The following is a 23,824-nucleotide window of genomic DNA, read 5'->3' as shown; positions in this document are numbered from 1 at the left end:
CTCACCTTCCTGATGACATTTCCTTCCAGCTCCAGGTCTGTCTCCTGGCCGCTGTCCACTGTGCAACACATATACTCTGTCTTACTTCTGCTCAGTCTCATACCTCTCTCGTCCAGTACTTTTCTCCATCTTTCCAGTTTCATTCCCACTTCTTCACTTGAATCTGCACACAGCACGATGTCATCTGCATACAACATTCAACATTGTCCAAGGCGCATCTTCTCTCACCTCCTTCGTCACCACCTCCATCACAATGTTAAACAGAAATGGACTTAATGATGACCCTTGATGCAAGCCAACTGTTACTTGAAAACTTTCTGTCAGTCCCAGACAGGTCCAAACACTTGTCTTCACATTTCTGTACATCTCCTGCATCAACCGGACATATTTTTCCTGAACCTTCTTCTCCCTCAGACACCTCCAGACTTCTTGCCTTGGCACTCTATCGTATGCTTTCTCCAGATCAATAAATGCCAGATGTAGCTCCCATTGTGTCTCTCGAAACTTTTCCATCATCTGCCGTAACGCAAAGATAGCATCTGTTGTGGATCTACCAGGCATGAAGCCAAATTGTTCCTTTGCAATCTCCACCTCCTTCTTCAATCTTCCATCAAGAACCCTTTCTAGGATTTTCATTGTGTGGGACTCAACTTTATTCCTCTGTAATTTTTACAATCTTTTGCATCCCCTTTACCCTTGTAGATGGGAACAAGAGTACTCTCCCTCCATTCCTCAGGTATATTATCCTGTTGGCAAACTTTCATGAACAGGTCCCACAGCAAGTCAATTCCCTCTTCCCTCAGTGCCTTCCATGCTTCCACTGGAATCCTGTCAGGGCCCACTGATTTTCCATTCCTCATCCTTTTCATGGCCTCCGTAACTTCCACTCTACTGATGTTCTGCACCATCCCCACAGAAGACTGCCCATCTTCTCTGTGAGTCTTGCATTTTCCTCATTCAAAAGTCCCTCAAAGTATATTCTCCATCTGTTTCTTATGTCCACATCCCTCTATAATACTCTTCCTTCAGCATCTTTGATCTGCCTCACATGTAAGATGTCCTTTGCTGCTTTATGTCTAGTTGGTAAATTTTTCTCTGTCCTTCCTTTGTTTCTAATTGATCATACAAATCTTGATATGCCATTGCCTTCGCCTGTGCCACAACTCTCTTAGCTTCTTGCTTTCTCTCTCTGTACACCTCTCTGTCCTCTTCCACTCTTAACTCATCCCACTTCTGCTCTGCCTTCCTCTTAGCTGTCCCTGACACTTGTACATTATTATTCCACCACCAACCCTCCTTCTGCTCTCTAATCTTTACAGATGTCTCACCAAGCACCTCGATTGCACAGCTCAGGATTCCTTTTGAATTATGTTTCCACCAATCTTGTACACTTTCCAGTCCATCCGAAATCCTTTCTAACACCCTCTCCCTAAAGCGATTCCTCACACTCTCTTCTTTTAAGTGAAACCACTTAATTGTCTTCATCCCATGGTTTCCAGAGGTTCATATCTTCAATCTTATTTTAAAGTCTGAGCACAGTAGTCAGTGTTGCTGTGATACTTGATCTGTTGGAATTACTTTACAATTTGTCACAACCTTAAGATGTTTTCTTCTAGTCAAAATGTAGTCAATTTATGAACTGTTGTTACCACTCCTAAATGTTATCAAATGTTCTTCCCTCTTGTAGAAAAACAAGTTCACAATTGCCAGATCAAATGCTACTGCAAAGCCCACAACCCTCTCTCCTTGATGGTTCATTATTCCCACTGCATGGCCACCATGCACCCTTTCACAGTCTCTATTCTGTCTTCCTATGTGTCCGTTCAAGTCTCCTCCAGCAATCACCATCTCGTTTTCTTCAGTTCCCTCATTTCTTCATCTAACATGTTCCAGAACCCATCTTTCTCCTCTGCTGTACAGCCAACTTGCAGGGCATATATACATAATACGACCACCTGCTCTTCTCCAAGACCCAATTTCATTCACATCATCCTGTCGTTCCTTCTACCCACTTCCAGTACTTTGCCCTTCATTCTGCCACACACCACAATTCCTACACCATTTCTTTCTTCATTATTCGCTCCAGAGTAGAACAATTTATATCCATCTCCCAGTTCCTTTGCCTTTCCCCCTTCCACCTTGTCTCCTGCACACATAAAATGTCCAACTTCCTCTTCCTCATCATGTCTGCCACCTCTCTTCCCCTACCAGTCATGCTTCCAAACATTCATTGTTCCCACGTGCAACATCCTCTCCACCTTCTGGGCTCGCTTCTTTAACCGCACCCGCCCTTGAAGCAGTAGCCCTCGCCCACTTCTCGCACATGTAGGACGATGAGGCTCTGCATTGCTTAAGGGGTATGCCGTAGCCCTTGTATCATTTTCTCTTCAACTCATATCATAGCTAAGCTAGAGCTGGCAGTGAAGTTTTGAGACCAGATGCCCTTCCTGACATCAACCCTCGCACATTTATCCAGGCTTGGGACCAGCACCTATTGAGGCTGGATTGCCTCCTTCAGTGGCTACATAAGACGAAATGACTTAGCAAGATAGCAAAGAAATACATTCTTACTAAATAGCTTAAGGAAATTACAATGTACAATAGAATATACATTAAAATAAATTTTAATACACTTACAGTATTTCGGCAACGTCACGTTGCCATTATCACAGGAACTTAAATACAAGACACGTGCACATAAGCACAACACACAGTAAATGCGGAACGAAGCAGGAAGCTATTCTTTCTTCTAAAAGTCCTGATGGTGACGCTTAGCAAGCAATGTTAGTATTCTTGGCTGATTGGACTGAAGGCATTCTGATATCATCATCAAATTCCTGCCATGTACCCTCAAGGGGTGTACAGGATATGATAGTACTACATGAAAAATTTACATCATTACTAACTTCCTATCTGCAATTTTCCTCCAAATCAGTCTGTTACTTGCCAAGACTCCAACATTACCAGATCTTATATTTCTATCATCTAAAGCACTTTGTACCGTATCAACATACCTATATTTTGGTCTTCCTCTGGATCGTTTTCCTGCCAACTTGGCAGAGAATACTTGTTTTGCTAATCTTTCCTCGCCCATTCTGTTTAAGCGACCATACCACCTGAGATTAGCTCTGCTAACGCATTCCTGGATACTCAAAATGTCAAGTTCTTTCCTAATATTCTCGTTTTTAATATGATATTGCCATTGATGCCATCTGTTCACGCCTCTAATATTTCTCAGTACTCTCATATCTGCGGTCTCTAGTCTTTGGTCAAGTGTTTTACTTTTGACCCAGCTCTCAGATCCATAAGTTAAAACTGGTTTGAAAACTGTCTTGTATACAGCTAATTTAGTGTTCCGACTAATTTCTCTCTTATTCCATATGAATTTATTCAATTCACTTCCTACCATACCAGCTTTGTTGATTCTGTTGTCTATTTCCATATTTAATTTCCCATCTTCACTAAAAATCGTGCCTAAATAGCTGAAATGTTTTACTTGTTCCACAGGTTCTCCATTCAAACACAGTAGACATTTTCAATGATTCTGCCTATTTTCATTGTCTTTGTCTTTTTATTGCTGACCTTCATACCATATCTATTACAACAGCTATTCAATTTAGTCAGAGAATCTTGAAGACTTGTAGCGGATTTATTTAGAAGTATAACATCATCTGCATAAAGCAAAGAGCTGACATTAATATCTCCAATTTTGATATCATGTTTATTACCACTTTCTTTCATAATGTGATCCATATATATAATGAATAACAGAGGGGATAATGTACATCCTTGTCTCACACCAGATTTAACATTAAAACCATCTTCCTGTACTTCGTTCAATTCTAACTGCTGACTTACAACATCAATAAAGACTAAGTATTGTTTGATATAATGCTCCATTGACACCATATAACTGTAGCATATTGAATAGCTTCTCTCTTGGCACGTTGTCATATGCCTTTTCCAAATCGACAAAACTTAAATACAGATATCTGTTATATTCTAATTGATTTCTCCACTATGTGTCGTAAAGTGAAGATCTGATCCTGACAGCCTCTGTTTGGCCGGAATCGAGCTTGTTCTTCACTAAGCTTTTCTTCCACAATTCTTCTCAACTGTTTGTCAAGTATACTTGCATATATCTTACCAGGAACACTCAGTAGGGATATACCTCTGTAATTCTCACATTCAGTTTTATTTCCCTTTTTATATATGGGTACTGTGAGAGCTCTACTTCAATCATCGGAAATTCGTCCCTCTGTCCAGGCATTCTGAACTATGCAGTGCAGCCACTAAGACATTTATAGAACCATACTTCTGCATTTCTGGTCGAATATCATCTACTCCTGCTGCCTTTCCACATTTCAAGCCTTTGATGGCTTTTTCTACTTCAAGTTTGGATATGTATTCCTGACTGCATACCTAGTCAGTGTTTTTTTATCACTGTGCTGTCATCACTGCTTGTTTCATTTAGCAAATTTTCAAAGTAATTACTCCATACTTCAAGTATATCTTTTTCTCCGGTTTTCATTTCACCTTTATCATCTCTAACTCCTTTTACAGCACTCTTTCCTCCATTCCTAAGCTTCTTCAACAACCTCCAGAATATTTTGCCACCTTCTTGATATTTATTTTCTATGTTCTTGCCAAAGTCCTCCCATGACTTCTGTTTAGCTAGTTTTACACACTGTTCAGCTTTCTTACATTTGTCTCTATATTCTCTAAGAGTACAAGCTAACTAATTTTTCAGGAACTTTTGATATGCTTTCTTCTTTTCCTTCACTGCCTCTTTAACTTCCTGTGTCTACCATGGAGTTCTAATTTTTCTATACTTGCAGACAACTTCACCATGTGCCTCTCTAGCTGAATCAATCAGGGTTTTCTTCAAGGCTTACCACTGAATATCCAAGATTTGGTTCCTGTTCTCAAACTCTTTCATTTTTCCTTCAATAATCTTTGTGTATTTTAGACTACAGTTCACATCTGAGAGCTGCTCAACTTTTATTCGCTTTAAAACTTTCTTACATGTCATTCTTTTCAATATGAAATTTAATTTTATCCTGCTCAAGACTAAATAGTGATCACTTCCAATTTTAAATCCTCTGTACACTCTGGTGTCCTGCACCAGGGAGAAAGCATCACTATCAACAATAACATTGTCAATGAGACTTTTCTTATTCCTTGCCTCATCTCTCCATGTGAATTTGTGCACACTTTTATGTTGGAACATGGTGTTAGTAATAACCTGTCCATGTCCTGAGCAGAAATCCAACAAATATTTGTCATTATTATTAGCTTTACTCTCTTCTCCAAATTTACCCAAAACATTTTTGCATGTCTGACAATCACTTCCTACTCTGCTATTTAGATCCCCAACAAGGACCAACTTTTCCTTTTTCATTGTGTCAGATGCTTTCTCTAAATCCTCAAAAAATTCCCCCACTTTACCTTAGTAGAACCTTTTGTGGGACCATAGACACAAATAAGTCTCATTGTCCAGTCCCCATTCTGATATCTGCATAAATCACTCTACTTGACACTGCCTGCCATTCAAGAAGATGAGCTTCGTATTTTGTGTTGAATACTATGGCTACTCCTTCTTTTCCTTGATTGTCATTGCCTGAATATAACATTTTGTATTTATTGCTCAGAAAGATCTCACCAGTTTTTGTCTTTTTTGTTTCAGTCACCGCTATTATGTCGATCTGGTACTTATCTAATTCCTCCGCTAGCTCCATTTCTTTGCCATCCAGGCTTTTTATGTTGATAGTACCGATCTTTAATTCTGGTGATGTTGAGTTGGGGTGTGTTTTCAGATTTGTTTGAGTAGGTGACTTTTCACTGTTCGCCCTGGTTCCCTGGTGAGAACAACGGGGGCTTTGTTTAACCAGGCGACAGCCCAGCTGGCATGAAATTTTGTCATGTTGTATCATCATTTTGTATTTTGGTTAAACCAATAGGAATACAATTTGGTTGGCTAAATCCCAAATTGCCAGCCCATCCTCATTCGTTCAGTATCCAGGTAGATACCCAACAGGGTGCACTACGAGAAGGTGAGGATTGGACATTAGGTCAGAAGCCTTGGTTGGTTCTCCGCATTCCTTTAAAGGCTATGTGGAGGTCTCCTCTCAGTTATACAGCTTTGACCCTTAAGCATCCCTGTCTTTTGATGTAGGTTTCTCAAATTTGGGGCAGTCTCATGCAAACAAATTTGTTTGGATTGTTTCTTAGGGCTGAGGCTGATTCCATGAATAGCATTTCGTATTTGAATTTACTACAGTGTATTATCGTGGCTTTCTCCCACCGTATTCTATGATGGGTATCCACCGCATGGTCTGAAAGACAAGAGTGGCTGTATTAGTGAAACAGATGTAGTACTTGTGTTCTGAAATTCTGTTATTAGCTGTCCTGCCTGTTTGGCCAAAGTAGGACAGCTTATGGCTGCAAGGGACTTGGCATACACCAGGTAGGTCTGGGGGGGGGGGGGGGGGAGGTTGGTCTTTAGTGGAGCGGATAAGAGATGCCAATTTTTTATAAGGTCTGTAACAAGAAGTTAAGTAATGTTTTTTTAGGATTTTTGTAATTTTTCCGAGATGCCGCGGATATAGGAAATGGTGATAGATTTAGAATAATCCTTGTAGTGATGGGGGGGGGTATTGGTTTTAATATTTTTTGGATTTTTTTGGTGGGTAGCCATAGGCTAAGAAAGTGTTGAGAATGTGGTTTAGTTCTGTGGTTAGGGCACTGTCATTTGAACAGATAAGTTTAGCCCTGTTGTGTAGTGTCTTAGTGACTCCATATTGTTGTGGGGGGGGGGAGGAATTGTTGGTGAATTTATCTGCCTGTATGGGTGGGTTTTCTATAAACTGAGAAAACCACGGTTCCATCAGGCTGGCGGGTGACTAGTGTGTCTAAGAAAGGAAGGCAGCTGTTTTTTTCTTCTTCCAGAGAAGAAAAAAACAACTGTCTGATTGATTCTGGGGGTGTTGGTTGTTTAAGTGTGTTAGGAAGGAGAGGAGTGCATCGGAGCCATGTGGCCAAATAGCAAACACATCATCAACATAGCGAAGCCATATGGTTGGTTTTTGTGGGTCAGAGTTTAAGGCTTTCTCTTCAAAAGTCTCCATATAAAAGTTGGCCAAGGGTGGGGAGAGGGGAGAACCCATGGTTGTCCCCTCTATTTGTTTGTAGAATTTTCCTTGCCAAACAAAATAGCCTGAGTTCATTGTGAACTGAAATAGGGCTGTGATATCGGGAGGAAATTTAGCTTGGATTAGCTCTAAGGATTCTTTGAGTGGGACATTTGTGAATAGGGAAGAGACATCAAAACTGACCATTACGTCCGTGTGTTTGAGTGTAAGTTTTTCTATGCTGGCTTTGAAGTGGACTGAGTATTTTTATGTGTGAAGGTGTGTTGCCAGTATAGCACTTTGGCCAAATGTTTAGCTAGTTTGTATGTGGGGAAATCAATGCCATCCACTATGGGACATAATGGCACATTTTCTTTATATATTTTTGGGAGTCCATATATATGGGGGGGGGGGGGGTATGGAGTTTAAACGGTTTTAATTTGTTAGTGACTTCTACAGGCCAAGAAGTGACCTTCTTAAGGAGCCTGTGGATTTTTCTAATTTGTGAGTTGATGGGATTGTACTCGATAGGGAGGCCGATCTAACAATAGAGCATTTCACCAATACAGCCACTCTGGTCTTGCAGACCATGCGCTGGATACCCGTCATAGAATAAGGTTGAAGAAAGCCAAGATAATACACCGTATTAAATTCAAATACGAAAGGCTATTCATGGAATCAGCCTCAGCCCTAAGAAATAATCGACACCTAAACAAATTTGGTTGCATGAGACTACCCCAAATTTGGGAAACCTACATCAGAAGACCTTCAGCCCAATCGGCCAAGAATACCAACATTGCCCGCTAGGGGGGCACCATCAGGACTTTTAGGAGAAAGAATAGCTTCCTGCTTCATTCCTCATTTACTATGTGTTGTGCTTGTGTGCACGTGTCTCGTATTTAAGTTCCTGTGATAATGGCAACATGACATTGCCGAAATATTGGAAGCATATTAAAATTTATTTTAATGTATATTCTATTGTACGTTGTAATTTCCTTAAGCTATTAACCTATTAAGTATACTATGTGAAATGATGACCATAGGAGATTCTTTTATGTTGTGAAGTAAAGTTGTCTTCTATGTAAGGCATGGAGCTCTTATTCCACTCGTTGTTGTGGTGTGTGTGGGAAAAATGAAAAGCCAGGTCCACATTGTCTTCTCTGCTGTTGTTGATGTCTCCAACATATTCTTTTTATCTTATTTCAAACTTCTTGATGTCTGACCTATGTAAAGAAGACACAAGAGCAGGCACAGGATATTATAGACTACAGGATGTCTGTATAAAGGGCTTGTAGTCTTTAGGAAAACAAAATAAATACTGTATAATCAAAATATGCTTGAAAGCCACCCTCAGATCATGAGCTTTGAGGAGACCATTAATCTTGAAAGAAAGTCTACCAATATAAGAGATGGAAAACTGAAGTACTGCAGTTATAAATGAAGTCCTGAAGTCAGGATTTTGCAGTGAAGCAAGATAAAAGAATAAATTTCTGTAAGAGTTTCTATAAATATCCATTGCAAACAAGTTGTTGGAGTTTGTAGTTCTTCATTTCTTAGGAGGATTGCCCTTTTTTTTGAGTGATGTATAATACCTAGTTTTTGTGACACATAGTGCAAAAAAAATGAGTAAAGGTAACAAGATGTATGAGAAGAATTGTGATATACACCAAGTGAAAGGCCTTTTTCAGCTTTTTTGGCAATTAAAACATCTAGGAAGGATATTTTCCTTCGTTATCAAGTTCCAAAGTCAATTTTATTTTTTGGTGGAATGAGTTGATAGACGAAAGGAAATTGTGTAAATCAGCAAAATGATATTTCCAGATGACGAATATGTCATTTAAATATCTCCAACAGATTGAAGGTTTACAGTTTGTTGATGTGAAAAAACATTTTTCAAAATTTTGCACAAATAAATCAGCACATGAAAGACACAGGGACCTTCCCATTTCAAAGCTGAAAAGCTGCTTGAAAAATTTTCCATTCCATTTGAAGTAATTGTAGTAGAGATAATGTTTAAACAGCTGAGAGATATCAGGGGGGAACAGATCACCTATAAGCTCTAGGATTTCATCTATAGTTTATATTCTAAAATGTCCAACAGCATGATGGAAATTTCAGATAATTTTTGGACAGTGTTCAGAGTTCTTTATGAAGGCATCTTGTGTGTCTGATATAGTTCTTTAGTAAGATGCTTGGATAAAAGATATGCCAGCCAACTGATACCATCTGCAATCAGTCTAAGAGGAATGCTTGCCTTGTGAGCCTAAGGTAATCCATGTAGTTGTGGAGCTAAAAGGTGCATTGATTTCAATGCACAGAATTGAAATCGATGCAATGATTGATTCTTTTATTCCTTCCAATGCAATTCTGTGGAACAACCTCCCCCATGAAGCATTTCTAAAGAACTACAATCTCAAACATTCCAGAAGAATACTCTACTCCTATGCCCATACAACACAGCATTTGTTTGCTATAGACTGTTCTGCCTTTGTGGAGTAATATATATAAAAATAATAATAATATATAATAAAAATATTTTTTTTTTTTAAAAAAAAAGGAATTAGGGATTAATTATTATCAAGAGAGACTTCCAGGGAGTCACCTCTTATACAAATCCAACCATCCCTCAAACTCACTCCACACATCTAAAAACTCGCTTCCATTCCTTCTACACCTATGCATTGAATCGTTTGCCATCATAGCCCTTCTTCTTAATTCATTTTTATCATATTGAAGTAAAATACTGACGATTTTCACTTTCTCACTCATCACTCTCGCCTCTTCCAACAACCATTTCATGTACTCTTTTGTACTGAACTTATCGCTAGTTAAGTCGTTAGTACCTACTACAATTATGATCTGATTTACTTTTCTTTTCTGTTTTTGAATTGCTACCTTTATATTATATTATAGCCTAAATACCTTTGAGGGTACATATCAGGAAATGATGATGATAAATGATATAGTATGTAAAATGTGCTAACCACTATTTAATTCTTAATAAAGTGTGCCTTTCTATGAATCAATAGTGCTATAAAATTTCTATATCAATAGAGCATGGGAATCAGTCAAAGATTATATCTTACTGCATCCCCACAGTTACAAGAATTAACTGCATGGGAGTTAAAAGGAATAACTCATTAAATCAAGAGTTGCATAAAAATATAATGTGTGAATCTGATATAGAAGAAAAATGACAAAGAGACTTGTGAGCACTGTAAATAGCTTGTTAAGAGATTGATGGCAGTGAGAAAGGTGAAATTAGATTATAAAAAGAAGTTAGTCAAACAGGCCAAAGGAAATCTGTGAGAATGAAATTGCTATGTAGCAACTAAAAGGAAGAAAAGTCCTAATGAATTAATCCTAATAGCCTCCATAGTGCAATTGGAAGAACAACAAAACAAATGATTGAACATTGTGTTCTTTAATTGGAAAAGACCTGAGTTTGATTCTTGTTGTGTTGAAAATAATATTTATATGGGCTTTTCCAATTGAAAGCAAGTTAGCTAGATCTCATACTGATTAACAGGGTTTCTTTCTCCAATTCACAAAATTTGCAGAACAAAATTACTATTGTGGTGGTGGGTGGTAAATTGCATCATGTTGATGGAGATAGTGTGTAGTTGAAGTAAGGAGAATGGTGAATTGTAGTGGAGTATTATGACCTCCCATGATGAGTCCTTGGACTTCCTGGATGTGTTATGCAATAATAATAATCAGGTGCACTAGAAATAGCCGAGTTAAGTGTTCACTTTAGTAAGGTATGTGTGAAAGGAGAACAAGATGGCTGCTGTAGCATAATTGGAAGAACAATGGAACATTGCGTCCTTCGATTGGAAAAGACTGGGTTCGATTCTCTTCGTGACGAGGGAAATCCTTATATGGTTTTTTTTCAATTGACGGTGAGTTAGCTGATCTCATACAGTAGTAGCAGGGTTTTTTCTCCAGAAACTCGGTTTTTCATCCTGTGTACAGACCAATCAGCCTTTACAGACAAAAAAATACCATTGTTGGTGATGATGGGTGATAGATGACATTGATATTAGTAGTATCGTAGTTGGAGAATTAAGTAGTAGTGGAGAGGATGAGATGTATTTAGCAAACTAGCGTAGTGTGTCCTCCCATGATGGGTCCTTGGACTCCCTGGAGGCGGCATAATAATAATAATAATAATAATAATAATAATAATAATAGATAATTCCAAGTTAAAATTGAATTGAATACTGTTTTGTATATGGTTACTTTAGTGTTTTGACTAATTTCTGTCTCATTCCATATAAATTTATTCATTAGATTCCCTACCATAGCTTTACTAATTGTGTTGTCTATTGCCATATTTAATTTACCATCTTCACTAAACATTTACCTAAATAGCTGAAATGTTTTACTTGTATACGTTCACATTCAATATAAACTAACAGAACATGCAAAACGTGAGGTGGCACAGATCAGCCTATTTATTATTCAGTGTTGTGTGCAGATAATCGGTTTAAAAGTTAAAGTCCAGATGTATAGAAAGATCTGATAAGTAAATAAATTTCAAAATATTACAGGATCATCACACAGAGGTTTTGGTTCAAGGATACATTGTGGATGTCGGTGAATTTAGTGCTCCTATAAAATTGGCAATTTTTGTGTTTTATTGTGTTTTTTCCTTAGAAAATATGTTTTATAGTATATTATAGTATATCACATTATGAAGGAAAGTTGTATTAGACATGATATCAAAATTGGAGATGTTAATGTCAGCTCTTTGCTTTATGCGGACGATGTTATACTTCTAAATAAATCTGCAAGATTCCCTGACTAAATTGAATTACTGTTGTAATAGATATGGTATGAAGGTCAACAATAATAAGACAAAGACAATGAAAATAGGCAGAATCATTGAAAATGTCTACTGCGTTGTGAACAGTTAACCTGTGGAACAAGAAAACATTTCAGCTACTTAGGCACGATTTTTAGTGAAGATAGTAAATTAAATATGGAAATAGACAACAGAATCAACAAAGCTCGTATGGTATGAAGTCAATTGAATAAATTCATATGGAATAAAAGAGAAATTAGTCAGAACACTAAATTAGCTGTATACAAGACAGTGTTCAAACCAGTTTTAACTTATGGATCTGAGAGCTGGGTCAGAAGTAAAGCACATGACCAAAGACTAAAGACTGCAGATATGAGAGTCCCGAGAAAGATTAGAGGCATGAACAGATGGCATCAATGGCAATATCATGCTAAAAACGAGGATATTAGGAAAGAACTTGACATTGTCAGCATCCAGGAATGCGTTAACAGAGCTAATCTAAGGTGGTATGGTCACTTAAACAGAATGGGCGAGGAAAGATTAGCAAAACAAGTGTTCTCTGCTAGGCTGGCAGGAAAATGACCCAGAGGAAGAACAAGATATAGGTGAATTTATACGGTACAAAGTGCCTTAGATGATAGAAATATAAGATCTGATAATGTTGGAGTCTTGACAAGTAACAAACTGATCTGGAGGAAAATTGTAGATAGGAAGTTAGTAATGATGTAAATTTTTCATGTAGTACTATCATATCCTGTGCACCTCTTGGGGGTACATGGCAGGAATTTGATGATGATGATGATGATGATAGTATATTACTATAGATTTTAGTGCATTTAGTATTTTATAACATATTTTTATTAAGATATTTCAACAATAAATATAAGTTTTAGGGGTGCTTAAGGGTCAAAGCTGTATAACTGAGAGGAGACCTCCACATAGCCTTTAAAGGAATGCGGAGAACCGACCAGGGCTTCTGACCTAATGTCCAATCCTCACCTTCTCGTGGTGCACCCTGTTGGGTATCTACTTTGATACTGAATGAACGAGGATGGGCTGGCAATTTGGGATTTAGCCGACCAAATTGTATTCTTATTGGTTAAACCAAAATAAAAAATGATGGTACAACATGACAAAATTTCATGCCGGCTGGGGCGTCGCCCGGTTAAACAAGGCCCCCGTTGTTTTCGCCAGGGAACCAGGGCGAACAGCGAAAAGTCAGCTACTGGAACAAATCTGAAAACAAACCCCAACTCAACATCACCAGAGTTAAAGATCGGTACTATCAATGTAAGAAGCCTGAATGGCAAAGAAATGGAGCTAGCTGAGGAATTAGATAAGTACCAGATCGACATAATAGGGGTGACTGAAACAAAAAAGACCAAAACTGGTGAGATCTTTCTGAGCAATAAATACAAAATGTTATATTCAGGCAATGACAATCAAGGAAAAGAAGGAGTAGCCATAGTATTCAACACAAAATACGAGGCTAATCTTCTTGAATGGCAGTCAGTCTCAAGTAGAGTAATGTGGGCAAATATGAGAATGGGGAACTGGACAATGAGACTTATTTGTGCCTATGGTCCCACAGAAGGTTCTACTAAGGTAGAAGTGGAGGAATTTTTTGATGCTTTAGAAAAAGCAACTGACACAATGAAAAAGGAAAAGTTGGTCCTTGTTGGGGATCTAAATAGTAGAGTAGGAAATGATTGTGAGACATACAAAAATATTTTGGGAAAATTTGGAGAAAAGAGCAAAGCTAATAATAATGGCAAATATCTGTTGGATTTCTGCTCAGGACATGGACTGGTTATTACTAACACCATGTTCCAACATAAAAATCTGCACAAATTCACATGGAGAGAAGAGGCTAGGAATAAGAAAAGTCTCATTGACTATGTTATTGTTGATAGTGATGTTTTCTCCCTGGTGCAGGACACCAGAGTGTACAGAGGATTTGAAATTGGAAGTGATCACTATTTAGTCTTGAGCAGGATAAAATTGAATTTCATATTGAAAAGAATAACATGTAAGAAAGTTTTAAAGCGAATAAAAGTTGAGCAGCTCTCAGATGTGAACTGTAGACTAAAATACAGAAATATTATTGAAAAGAAAATGAAAGAGTTTGAGAACAGGAATCAAACCTTGGAGATTCAGTGGCAAACTCTGAAGGAAACATTGATTGATTCTGCCAGAGAGGCATGTGGTGAGGTTGTGTGCAAGGATAAAAAAATCAGAACTCCCTGGTGGACACAGGAAGTTAAAGAGGCAGTGAAGGAAAAGAAGAAAGCATATCAAAAGTTCCTGGCAAATAAGGCAGCTGTTACTCTTACAGAATACAGAGACAAATGTAAGAAAGCTAAACAGTGTGTAAAACTAGCTAAACAAAAGTCATGGGAGGACTTTGGCAAGAATATAGAAAATAAATATCAAGAAGGTGGCAAAATATTCTGGAGGTTGTTGAAGAAGCTTAGGAATGGAGGAAAGAGTGCTGTAAAAGGAATTAGAGATGATAAAGGTGAAATGAAAACAGGAGAAAAAGATATCCTTGAAGTATGGAGTAATTACTTTGAAAAACTGCTAAATGAAACAAGCAGTGATGACAGCACAGTGATAAAAAACACTGACCAGGCATGCAGTCAGGAATACATATCCATACTTGAAGTAGAAAAAGCCATCAAAGGCTTGAAATGTGGAAAGGCAGCAGGAGTAGATGATATTCGACCAGAAATGCTGAAGTATGGTGGTATAAGAGTCTTACAGTGGCTGCACTGCATAGTTCAGAAAGCCTGGACAGAGGGACGGATTCCCAATGATTGGAGTAGAGCTCTCATAGTACCCATATATAAAAAGGGAAATAAAACTGAATGTGAGAATTACAGAGGTATTTCCCTACTGAGTGTTCCTGGCAAGATCTATGCAAGTATACTTGAGAAACGGTTGAGAAGAATTGTGGAAGAAAAGCTTGGTGAAGAACAAGCTGGATTCAGGCCAAATAGAGGCTGTCAGGATCAGATCTTCACTTTACGACAAATAGTCGAGAAAGCATGGGAATATAACAAAGATCTGTATTTAAGTTTTGTCGATTTGGAAAAGGCATATGACAAGGTGCCAAGAGAGAAGCTATTCAATACGCTGCAGTTATATGGTGTCAATGGGGCATTATATCAAGCAATACTTAGTCTTTATTTGAGTTGTGAGTCAGCAGTTAGAATTGAAGGAAGTACAGGAAGATGGTTTAATGTTAAATCTGGTGTGAGACAAGGATGTACATTATCCCCCCTGTTATTCATTATCTATATGGATCACATTATGAAGGAATGTGGTATTAAACCTGATATCAAAATTGGAGATGTTAATGTCAGCTCTTTGCTTTATGCGGATGATGTTATACTTCTAAATAAATCCGCTACAAGTCTGCAAGATTCTCTGACTAAATTGAATAGCTGTTGTAATAGATATGGTATGAAGGTCAGCAATAAAAAGACAAAGACAATGAAAATAGGCAGAATCATTGAAAATGTCAACTGTGTTGTGAATGGAGAACCTGTGGAACAAGTAAAACATTTCAGCTACTTAGGCACAATTTTTACTGAAGATGGTAAACTAAATATAGAAATAGACAACAGAATCAGCAAAGCTGGTATCGTGGGAAGTCAATTGAATAAATTCATATGGAATAAGAAAGAAATTAGTCGGAACACTAAATTAGCTGTATACAAGACTGTGTTCAAACCAATTTTAACTTATGGATCTGAGAGCTGGGTCAGAAGTAAAACACTTGACCAAAGACTAGAGACCGCAGATATGAGAGTCCTGAGAAAGATTAGAGGCGTGAACAGATGGCATCAATGGCAATATCATATTAAAAATGAGGATATTAGGAAAGAACTTGACATTGTCAGCATCCAGGAATGCGTTAGCAGAGCTAATCTCAGATGGTATGGTCACTTAAATAGAATGGGAGAGGAAAGATTAGCAAAACAAGTGTTCTCTGCCAGGTTGGCAGGAAAACGACCCAGAGGAAGACCAAGATATAGGTGGATTGATACGGTACAAAGTGCCTTAGACGATAGAAATATAAGATCTGATAATGTTGGAGTCTTGACAAGTAACAGACTGATTTGGAGGAAAATTGTAGATAGGAAGTTAGTAATGATGTAATTTTTTCATGTAGTACTGTCATATCCTGTACACCCCTTGAGGGTACATGGCAGGAATTTGATGATGATGATGATGATGATGATATAAGTTTTAAAATGGTGCTAAAAATGCACAAGAAAAGTAATGTTAAAAAGAGCACCACAGGCAAGATGAAGGCTAGCCCTGCTAACAAGGTTAGTTATTGGAGTTGTGGAGGAGGTTAATAAAAATGAATTAACCTCGAAAATAGCAAAATTGAAGCAGATCATCAGAGAGAGATGATGTGGGAATTAGAAAAAGTGAGAGGCATTTAAATGAGCATAGGGAGAAAATGAAAATTAATCAGTAAAATAAAAAACAACAGAACACTGAAAGGCAGGAAGTAACGGAAATCAGGTAAGTGACGTCAGTAAAAAGAAAGACGTTATTTGGTATGGTGACTCTATAATAAAACATGCTATTGATGAGCGAGTTATAACTTCGAGTTTTCCCTCAGTGAAATTAAGAATATAAAGTAAAAGATCCTTCCTATGTCTTCATTTTAATATGATTCTGCCATCTATTCACTCCCATAATCTTTCTCAGAATTTCTTGTCAAAGATTCGAGATGACAGATAGGATCGCTAATCTTTGATCAAATGCTTTATTAAACTTTCAAATCCATAACTTAAAACTAGTTTGAACACTATCTTGTATACTGCTGGTTTAGTGTTTTGGCTAATTTATCTCTTATTCCCTATACATTTATTCAACCGGCTCCCCATCATACCAACTTTTCTTACTCTGTTGTCTATTTCCAGATTTAACTTGCCATTTTCAGTAAAAACTGTACCTAAATAGCTGAAATATTGTGCTTGTTTTCTGTATGCTCTCCATTCAGTAATGCAACTAAAGTTTTCAATGTTCTTGCCTATTTTCAGAGTTTGGTCTTCTTCCTTTTGTTATAATTGTTAATCAGTTCAGTTAAAGAATCCTGGAGCCTTGCACTGGATGTGTTTAGGAGTACAACATCATCTGCATAAAGCAAAGAGCTAAGTTTCATATCTCCAATTTTGATATTAGCTATAATGCCACTTTCTTTCATAATGCTGACCATATAGATGATGAATAAGAATGGAGATAATGTGTCTCACACATGATTTTACTTCACACCATCTTCCTGCATTTCCTTCAATTCTAACTGCTGACTGATAAATATAGACTATGTATATATTTATCAGTCATATAAATATCATATATAAATAAAGACTATGTATTGCTTTGTATAATGTTCCATTTACCCCATATAAATGTAGTGTTTTGAAAAGCTTTTCTCTGGGCACTTCATCATATGCATTTTCCAGATCTACAAAACTTAAGTGCAGATCCTTGTCATATTCCAATGATTTCTCAACACTATTTGTCTTAAAGTGAAAATCTGATCCTAACAATCTCACTTTTGGCCTGAATCCAGCTTGTTCTTCTCCCAGTTTCTCTTCCACAATTTTTCTCAGCCTCTTTTCAAGTATTCTTTCATAAATCTTACCTGGAACACTTAGTAAAGAAATTCCTGTCTTACATTCAGCTTTATTCCCTTTCTTATAGATGGGAACTATGAGAGCTCTACTCCAATCAACCTCTAATTCAATCCACTGTTCAGGCCCTCTGTATAATTTAGCCATTGCAAAACTTTTATACCTCCATATTTGTGCATTTCTGGTTGAATATCAGCTGCCTTTCCAGTGCTTTTTACTTATTGATATGTACTCCTGTTTGCATTTCTCTTGAAAATTTTCTATTACTCTTCTGTAATTTGCTTGTTTCACTTAACAGCCTTTCAAAAGAATCACTCCAGACATCACTCCTTATCTTCACAAAGGTGCTCACAAAGATGTCAAAACATCTTTGTGGGCAGGTGCATTGTCCTGATGAAAGATGATTTTTTCCTTCTGGAAACTGGATCTTTTCTCACGAATTCCCTGTATATTTTTACCCTTTTCAAGATAATTAATATGTTGACTGCCATCATATCATATTATTCAAAATCCTAATTATAATGCATAGTAATCACCAAAAAAAAAAAATATACAGAATGTGTTTTTTTGGAAAAAAAAGGTCTCACGAGTTATCTCGTAGTTGATATGTGTAACAGAAAGTTCTTTGCAGTAGCCAACTACGAGTTAATTCATATTCATACATGCTTTGACTTGTTGTCATTTTGCTAAAGCAGAGTTAGCGATATGTGTGTAAATTTGTCAGTAATGAATCACACTTAGTCGAGTACGTTACATTTACTTCTTTCTTGAGTATTCTGTTTTATAATTATTATTATAATATATATTTATAACCCCACAATATGGTTAAGAAAAGACCACTGACTCAAGAAAAACTTTAGTACGCTAATCTGAGTCAGAATTTGACGAGATTTTTGCCGAGGATGGTTACGACAGTAGCGATTATGAACCTTCTGAGGATAGTGAAAATGAAGTCGTCCCCGAGCCTGAAGATAATCCTCTGATACTTCCCAAGCAACAGCATCAAAAAGAACAATAATTTGTGGACCGAAATACAACAAGATCCTGAACAATTTATTTTCCAAGAGAATGTTGGTTTGAAATTGGACACAACAGATTTTACAGTACAAGTATTGGTGGACTTATTTTTTTCAGAAGAGTTTCTTGCATTACTGGTTGAACAAACTAATTTATATGCTGAGCAAGAAATTACAAAACTTCCATGAGTAAGAAAATCTCACAGGGCATCAGAATGGAAGGACGTCAGCATCGCAGAAATGAAAGTTTTTATTGAACTTTTATTACAAATGGGCTCTTGTTCTTTTCCACCAATAGAGCATTACTGGAGTAGAAATACACTTGATAATATAATGTTTTGGCGATCCCATATGAGTCGAAATAGATTCAAGTTGTTATTGTGATATTTTCACTTCGCTGATAACTCAATATCATCTTCCGACAGACTATACAAGGTATGACCGATATTGAATCATTTTAATAATATTATGCGTCAAAACTACGTACCAGATAAAAATATCTGTATCGACGAATCAATGATGCTGTGGCATGGAAGATTAAATTTCCGCCAGTATATACAAAATAAAAAACACAAATATGGAATCAAACTTTATGAACTGTGTGATTCTGATGGTCTTGTTATGAAAATAAAAATTTACTCTGGTAAATCTGAAGAAACTGACCATAATTTGGGTCACACTACTGAAGTTGTTTTGCACTTACTGGAGGAATATCTCGATAAGGGATACATATTATATATGGATAATTTTTATAATTCTGTTACTCTTACAAAATTATTCACTGCACGAAAAACTTATGTGTGTGGAACACTACATAATAACAGAAAGGGAAATCCCATAGAGTTGATAAATCGAAAATTGAAAAAGGGCAGGTTTTTTGGCAGCGAAATGGTCCTGCTATAGTATGTAAATGGAAAGATAAACGAGAAGTACTTTGTATTTCTAACATGCATGTTGTTGAAATGGTAGAAGTGTCCAACCGCAGTGGAAAATTTTCAATGAAACCAAACATAATTCAAGATTATAATAAGAGAATATCCAGCATTGACCGTTCAGATCAAATGCTGTCGTACTATTCAGCTCTAAGAAAAACCATTACATGGCTGAAAAAAATTGCATTACATATTATAGAAATATATACACAATGTGTTCAAAATTTTTCATAAAGTAACTAATTCTAACATAAAACTTATAAAATTTATAAAAGCATTCATCAAAGCATTGATTGGAAAAGAGATTCTACCAGTTTCAAAGAAAGTTAGATCGGAAGAAATTCAGTATTTAGAGAGCATCCCACCTACCAAAAAAAACTGCATCGAACAAAGTCATGTCGAATTTCTACCCAAGCTAAAAAATATGCGAAAAATGCGTTATTATTGTCCAGCCTGTGAAGAGAAGCCAGCACTGTGTGTGGAAGGTTGTTTTAAAAAATATCTCAAAAAATAAAATTGTTCTATTACTTTGTATTTGATTTTCACTGTATGAATAAAATTTCTGTTCATGTACGCCAGCCTTGATTTTTTGTTCTTGTCCCAGAAGCCAACTATCCTTAGTTACGCTTATATACTATGAATATACTCGCAGCTGCATGAAAAAGGCAAGTCCAGCAACTACGAGATGACTCGTAGTCGGCCCTCTCAGCCAGATCGCCTACTACGAATTATCTCGTAGTTGGCAGTCAACGTGTTAATAAACAAAATGCCTTTAGCATCCCAAAACACTGATGCCGTGACCTTAACTGCTGATGGAACCAATTTTGTCTTCTTTGGTGCTGAACAACTGGCTTCTGGAATCGGGTGTGTAATGGTAAATCCAAGTCTCATCCATAGTAATAAATTGATGCACAAAATCAGTTTTCTTCTTGTTAAAATGCTGCAAACACTGTTCAGAGATTTTCATGCGAGTGCGTTTTTGATCTGCTGTGAGCAAGCATGGCACAAATCTTGTACAAAGCTTTTTCATTTGCAATTCTTAATGCAAAATATATCCTACACATTCTTTTGAAATGCCTATAGTCTCAGCAATTTCACACACTTTGACTTGCCGGTCATCCAATATTATGTCGTGCACTTGATCAATGATTTCTGGTGTTGTTACACTTTTTGGACATCCTTTGTGTGGATCATCTTCAAGGCTGGTATGGCCACGTTTAAACTCGGCAGCCTATTTCTCAATTGTTGAAAATGAATGAGAAGAGAGCCCATAAACTTTTATGAACTTCGAATGAATTTCTTTTGCCGTTAAACCTTCTTTTACAAAGAATTTTATAACTGCACTGTTGTGTCGGAAAAAGTGCTGATTCACTTTTGATGAATCATCCTTTTTCCGACCCAACATAAGGTAACCTCAGAAGGGATGGATAAGGACATACTTATGCCTCCAGATAGAAAATGTGCCTATTAATGATCTAGGAAATGTATATATTCAGTTTTGTAAATTTTAAGTAATGTTCAAGTAGCCCATAAACTGAATAGAGAATGTTTGTAAATTAATTAAGATAGAAAATCATGTAAAATTGCCAAAAAGATGTGTATAAGTAATACAAGTTTTAGGCCATGTCAAAGACAGTTCGCAGCCGCGGTATCCAATCGGCAGCCGCCGTATGCATGACGACACCACCAATTGAGGGCGCTGTTTTGTGGTATATAGGTTTCGGCGGGGATTTGAATCGCTCTCTTCTCATTTTCGTTGGTTCCTGGTTTCCTGAGCAGAGAGCTGAGTAGCTGTGGAAAGCTTGCCCGCCATGCATAGCAAGAAATTCCTTTGCTATAAGTGCCACGTGGATCAAAGCTGCAGCTATAATGCATCCAGATTCCTAGAAGAAAGGGCCACTGGTGAATTTACACCAGTGTATAAGTCAGCGAAAGAGTGCTAATTTTTGAGTAGAACAAAAGAATAGCGGAGACGCCATTGGAGGAAATACAATGAGGAGATCCGAGTATCCAGATAAGAAGGTCCTAAATCTACCAGATAAAGCAAGAATGGTAAGCCGAAACCTTTTGTATTAAGTTAGAGTAACCGTGGAGAAAAGAGAACTGAAAGTTGAGAAAACAGCCAATTTCCGTGCAGTGTCTAAAGAACTGTCTGCATTTGAACATTTTGTCTACATCTAAGGAATAAAAGGCATCTTAGGCTTGAGCCGAATAGGAAACCGAGGCTTCGGACTGTTTGTGTCGAGAGAAGGAAATAAATGTCATTATGTCAAAGTTTAATTTGAATGCTTACTAAAATTCTGGGGGGGGGACAAAGTTTGAAATATAAGAAGGAATATTATCTCATGAAATCTATGCAGAGTAAGCCTATATATATATGTAATTTATATGAGTGATAGTAATGGATAATTTAGTATAACTTAGCAGAGTCTGAGAATAGGTAAATAAAGAAGTGTAAGATTTTGTCAGTATAAGAAGTTATAGTGTAGAACTTTTTGGATGTGTTAATTTAAGAAAAGGGAGAGAACTCAGACTCTTTTTAGAATTGAAGGTTTAACTAATATGTATCTCTATGTTTGTGGCAAAATAAATGTATTTCTTATGTGTAAACCAACCGAGTTTGTCATGTTTTCTGTGGATTGAATTACCGCTTGGAAAATCACGAACCGTGTAAGAGGGAAATCCATTAGTAACATAAGAAACGCGACCACGACTGCAAACTTCTTGATCCCTGCATTCTTTTTCTTAGTATCCTAGAATAGTATATCAGAATTCAGTTGCCGGCTGGCGCAGTCATAAAATAATATAAATTTGTCGGCAAACGAAATAACTGATAATAAGTAGCATAAAATAACAAAGTATAAAGATAAGTTAAATATAAAAATAATAGAAAGCCAAAAGATATAACAGCACGATACTCAATTTTATCCATTTCAAGGGATACAGACAACACTTTTCTTCACACAGACAACACTTTTTCTTCACACTAAACCTCTGATAGAATGACTTGCAATTTCACATGGATGCTTATGACAGATGTACCAACTTAAAAAAAAAATACATCAAGTGAAAAAAAAAAAAAAAAGCAAGTGATTTGCCCTTTCAGCTATTCCATTGTATTTCTCAGACCAAAACAAATGATCACAGTCAATCTGGTAATGATGATACAAATCATATATTGAAGAAAGCCATCAAAATAAATACAGCTATTTCTAAGAATAATCTTTTCATAAGAATGAAGGTTCATAAATTACATAATCTAATGAAATCTAAAAATTTTCACTGGGTAATTTTTTTCTTAGATTTCTATTCTTTTTCTTATATTTATTTCTATAATAAAGAGAAATCTTATTTGTCACCTGAGTAAATTATTGTACGGTTTGTGACATGATCCCATAACTAAGTTTGGTCCAAGAACTACACTTAATGAATGAAATGCTTGAGCTGCAGCATACAGCCACATCTGAAATAATAAACAGAAATTTAAACAGATCAAACTAAAAATTAGTTTAGTTTCTTTGGGGTTTACTGGTACAATGGCAGCAAAGGTCATATTGTGCCATAACAAAGATTAAAGCAGTACACAAGGTAATAAGTGATAAAAGTTAAATAAATAAATAAATAACATTTGATGTACAAAAAAAAAAGTAAAAAAAGTAATAAGTAATAACTACTTAAAAAAATAAATAACATCTTATGTACAAGAAAACAATCAAGAAAAAGGAAGATATAAAATCTAAGTACAATTTATATATGATTATAAATATTAATCTTCTGTAGAAATTTTAAAAAAAAAAGTACAGGCCTGTCAGTATTCCAAATCCCTAAGTTGTGCCAAACACTTGAACATCTTAAAGAAAATGCATTCTGAGTGCTCTTGTTCTAGGAAGGCATCTCTAATTGAAGCAGCCAGTCAGACCAGATGATTAAATGACTGTTCTGGGGTTTAAAAAAAAAAAAACGCTATTCCTCTTCAGAAACCATAAAATATGAGAGCCATTTTTCCAGGATCTTGCACAGGCAGCCAGTTCAGTGCAATTGGTCAACAGCTCACTGGAATTTTTGAATCATTATTACCTGGCTTTGGAAAGCCCAGAAACCATAAAATATGAGAGCCTTTTTTCCAGGATCTTGCACAAGCAGCCAGTTCAGTGCAATTGGTCAACAGCTCACTGGAATTTTTGAATCATTATTACCTGGCTTTGGAAAGCCAATAAAAAGTATCTTTTGACAAGCTTCCAGAAACATGTTCTCACAGAAAATTATGTTCGATAGGTAAAGT

At 36.7% G+C, this 23,824-nt stretch overlaps 1 protein-coding gene across 1 annotated transcript in view; it reads right to left on the bottom strand.

Moving 5' to 3' along the window:
* LOC150107817 (sodium-dependent dopamine transporter-like) overlaps nt 1-23,824 on the bottom strand; it is a 361,184-nt gene that overhangs the window by 240,063 nt on the left and 97,297 nt on the right. Inside the window, exon 5 of the mRNA XM_090392068.1 lies at nt 22,902-23,005. Within this exon, the coding sequence (XP_090248194.1) occupies nt 22,902-23,005 (104 nt within the window). The remainder of the gene's footprint in view (nt 1-22,901; nt 23,006-23,824) is intronic.

Source organism: Typopeltis vanoorti, chromosome 4, assembly GCF_054136105.1.
Source record: "Typopeltis vanoorti isolate ZY-2024b chromosome 4, IOZ_Tvanoo_1.0, whole genome shotgun sequence".
NCBI lineage: Eukaryota > Metazoa > Arthropoda > Arachnida > Uropygi > Thelyphonidae > Typopeltis > Typopeltis vanoorti.
Note: the sequence above shows the minus strand (reverse complement) of the source record. Positions and strands in the feature narration are given on the sequence as shown.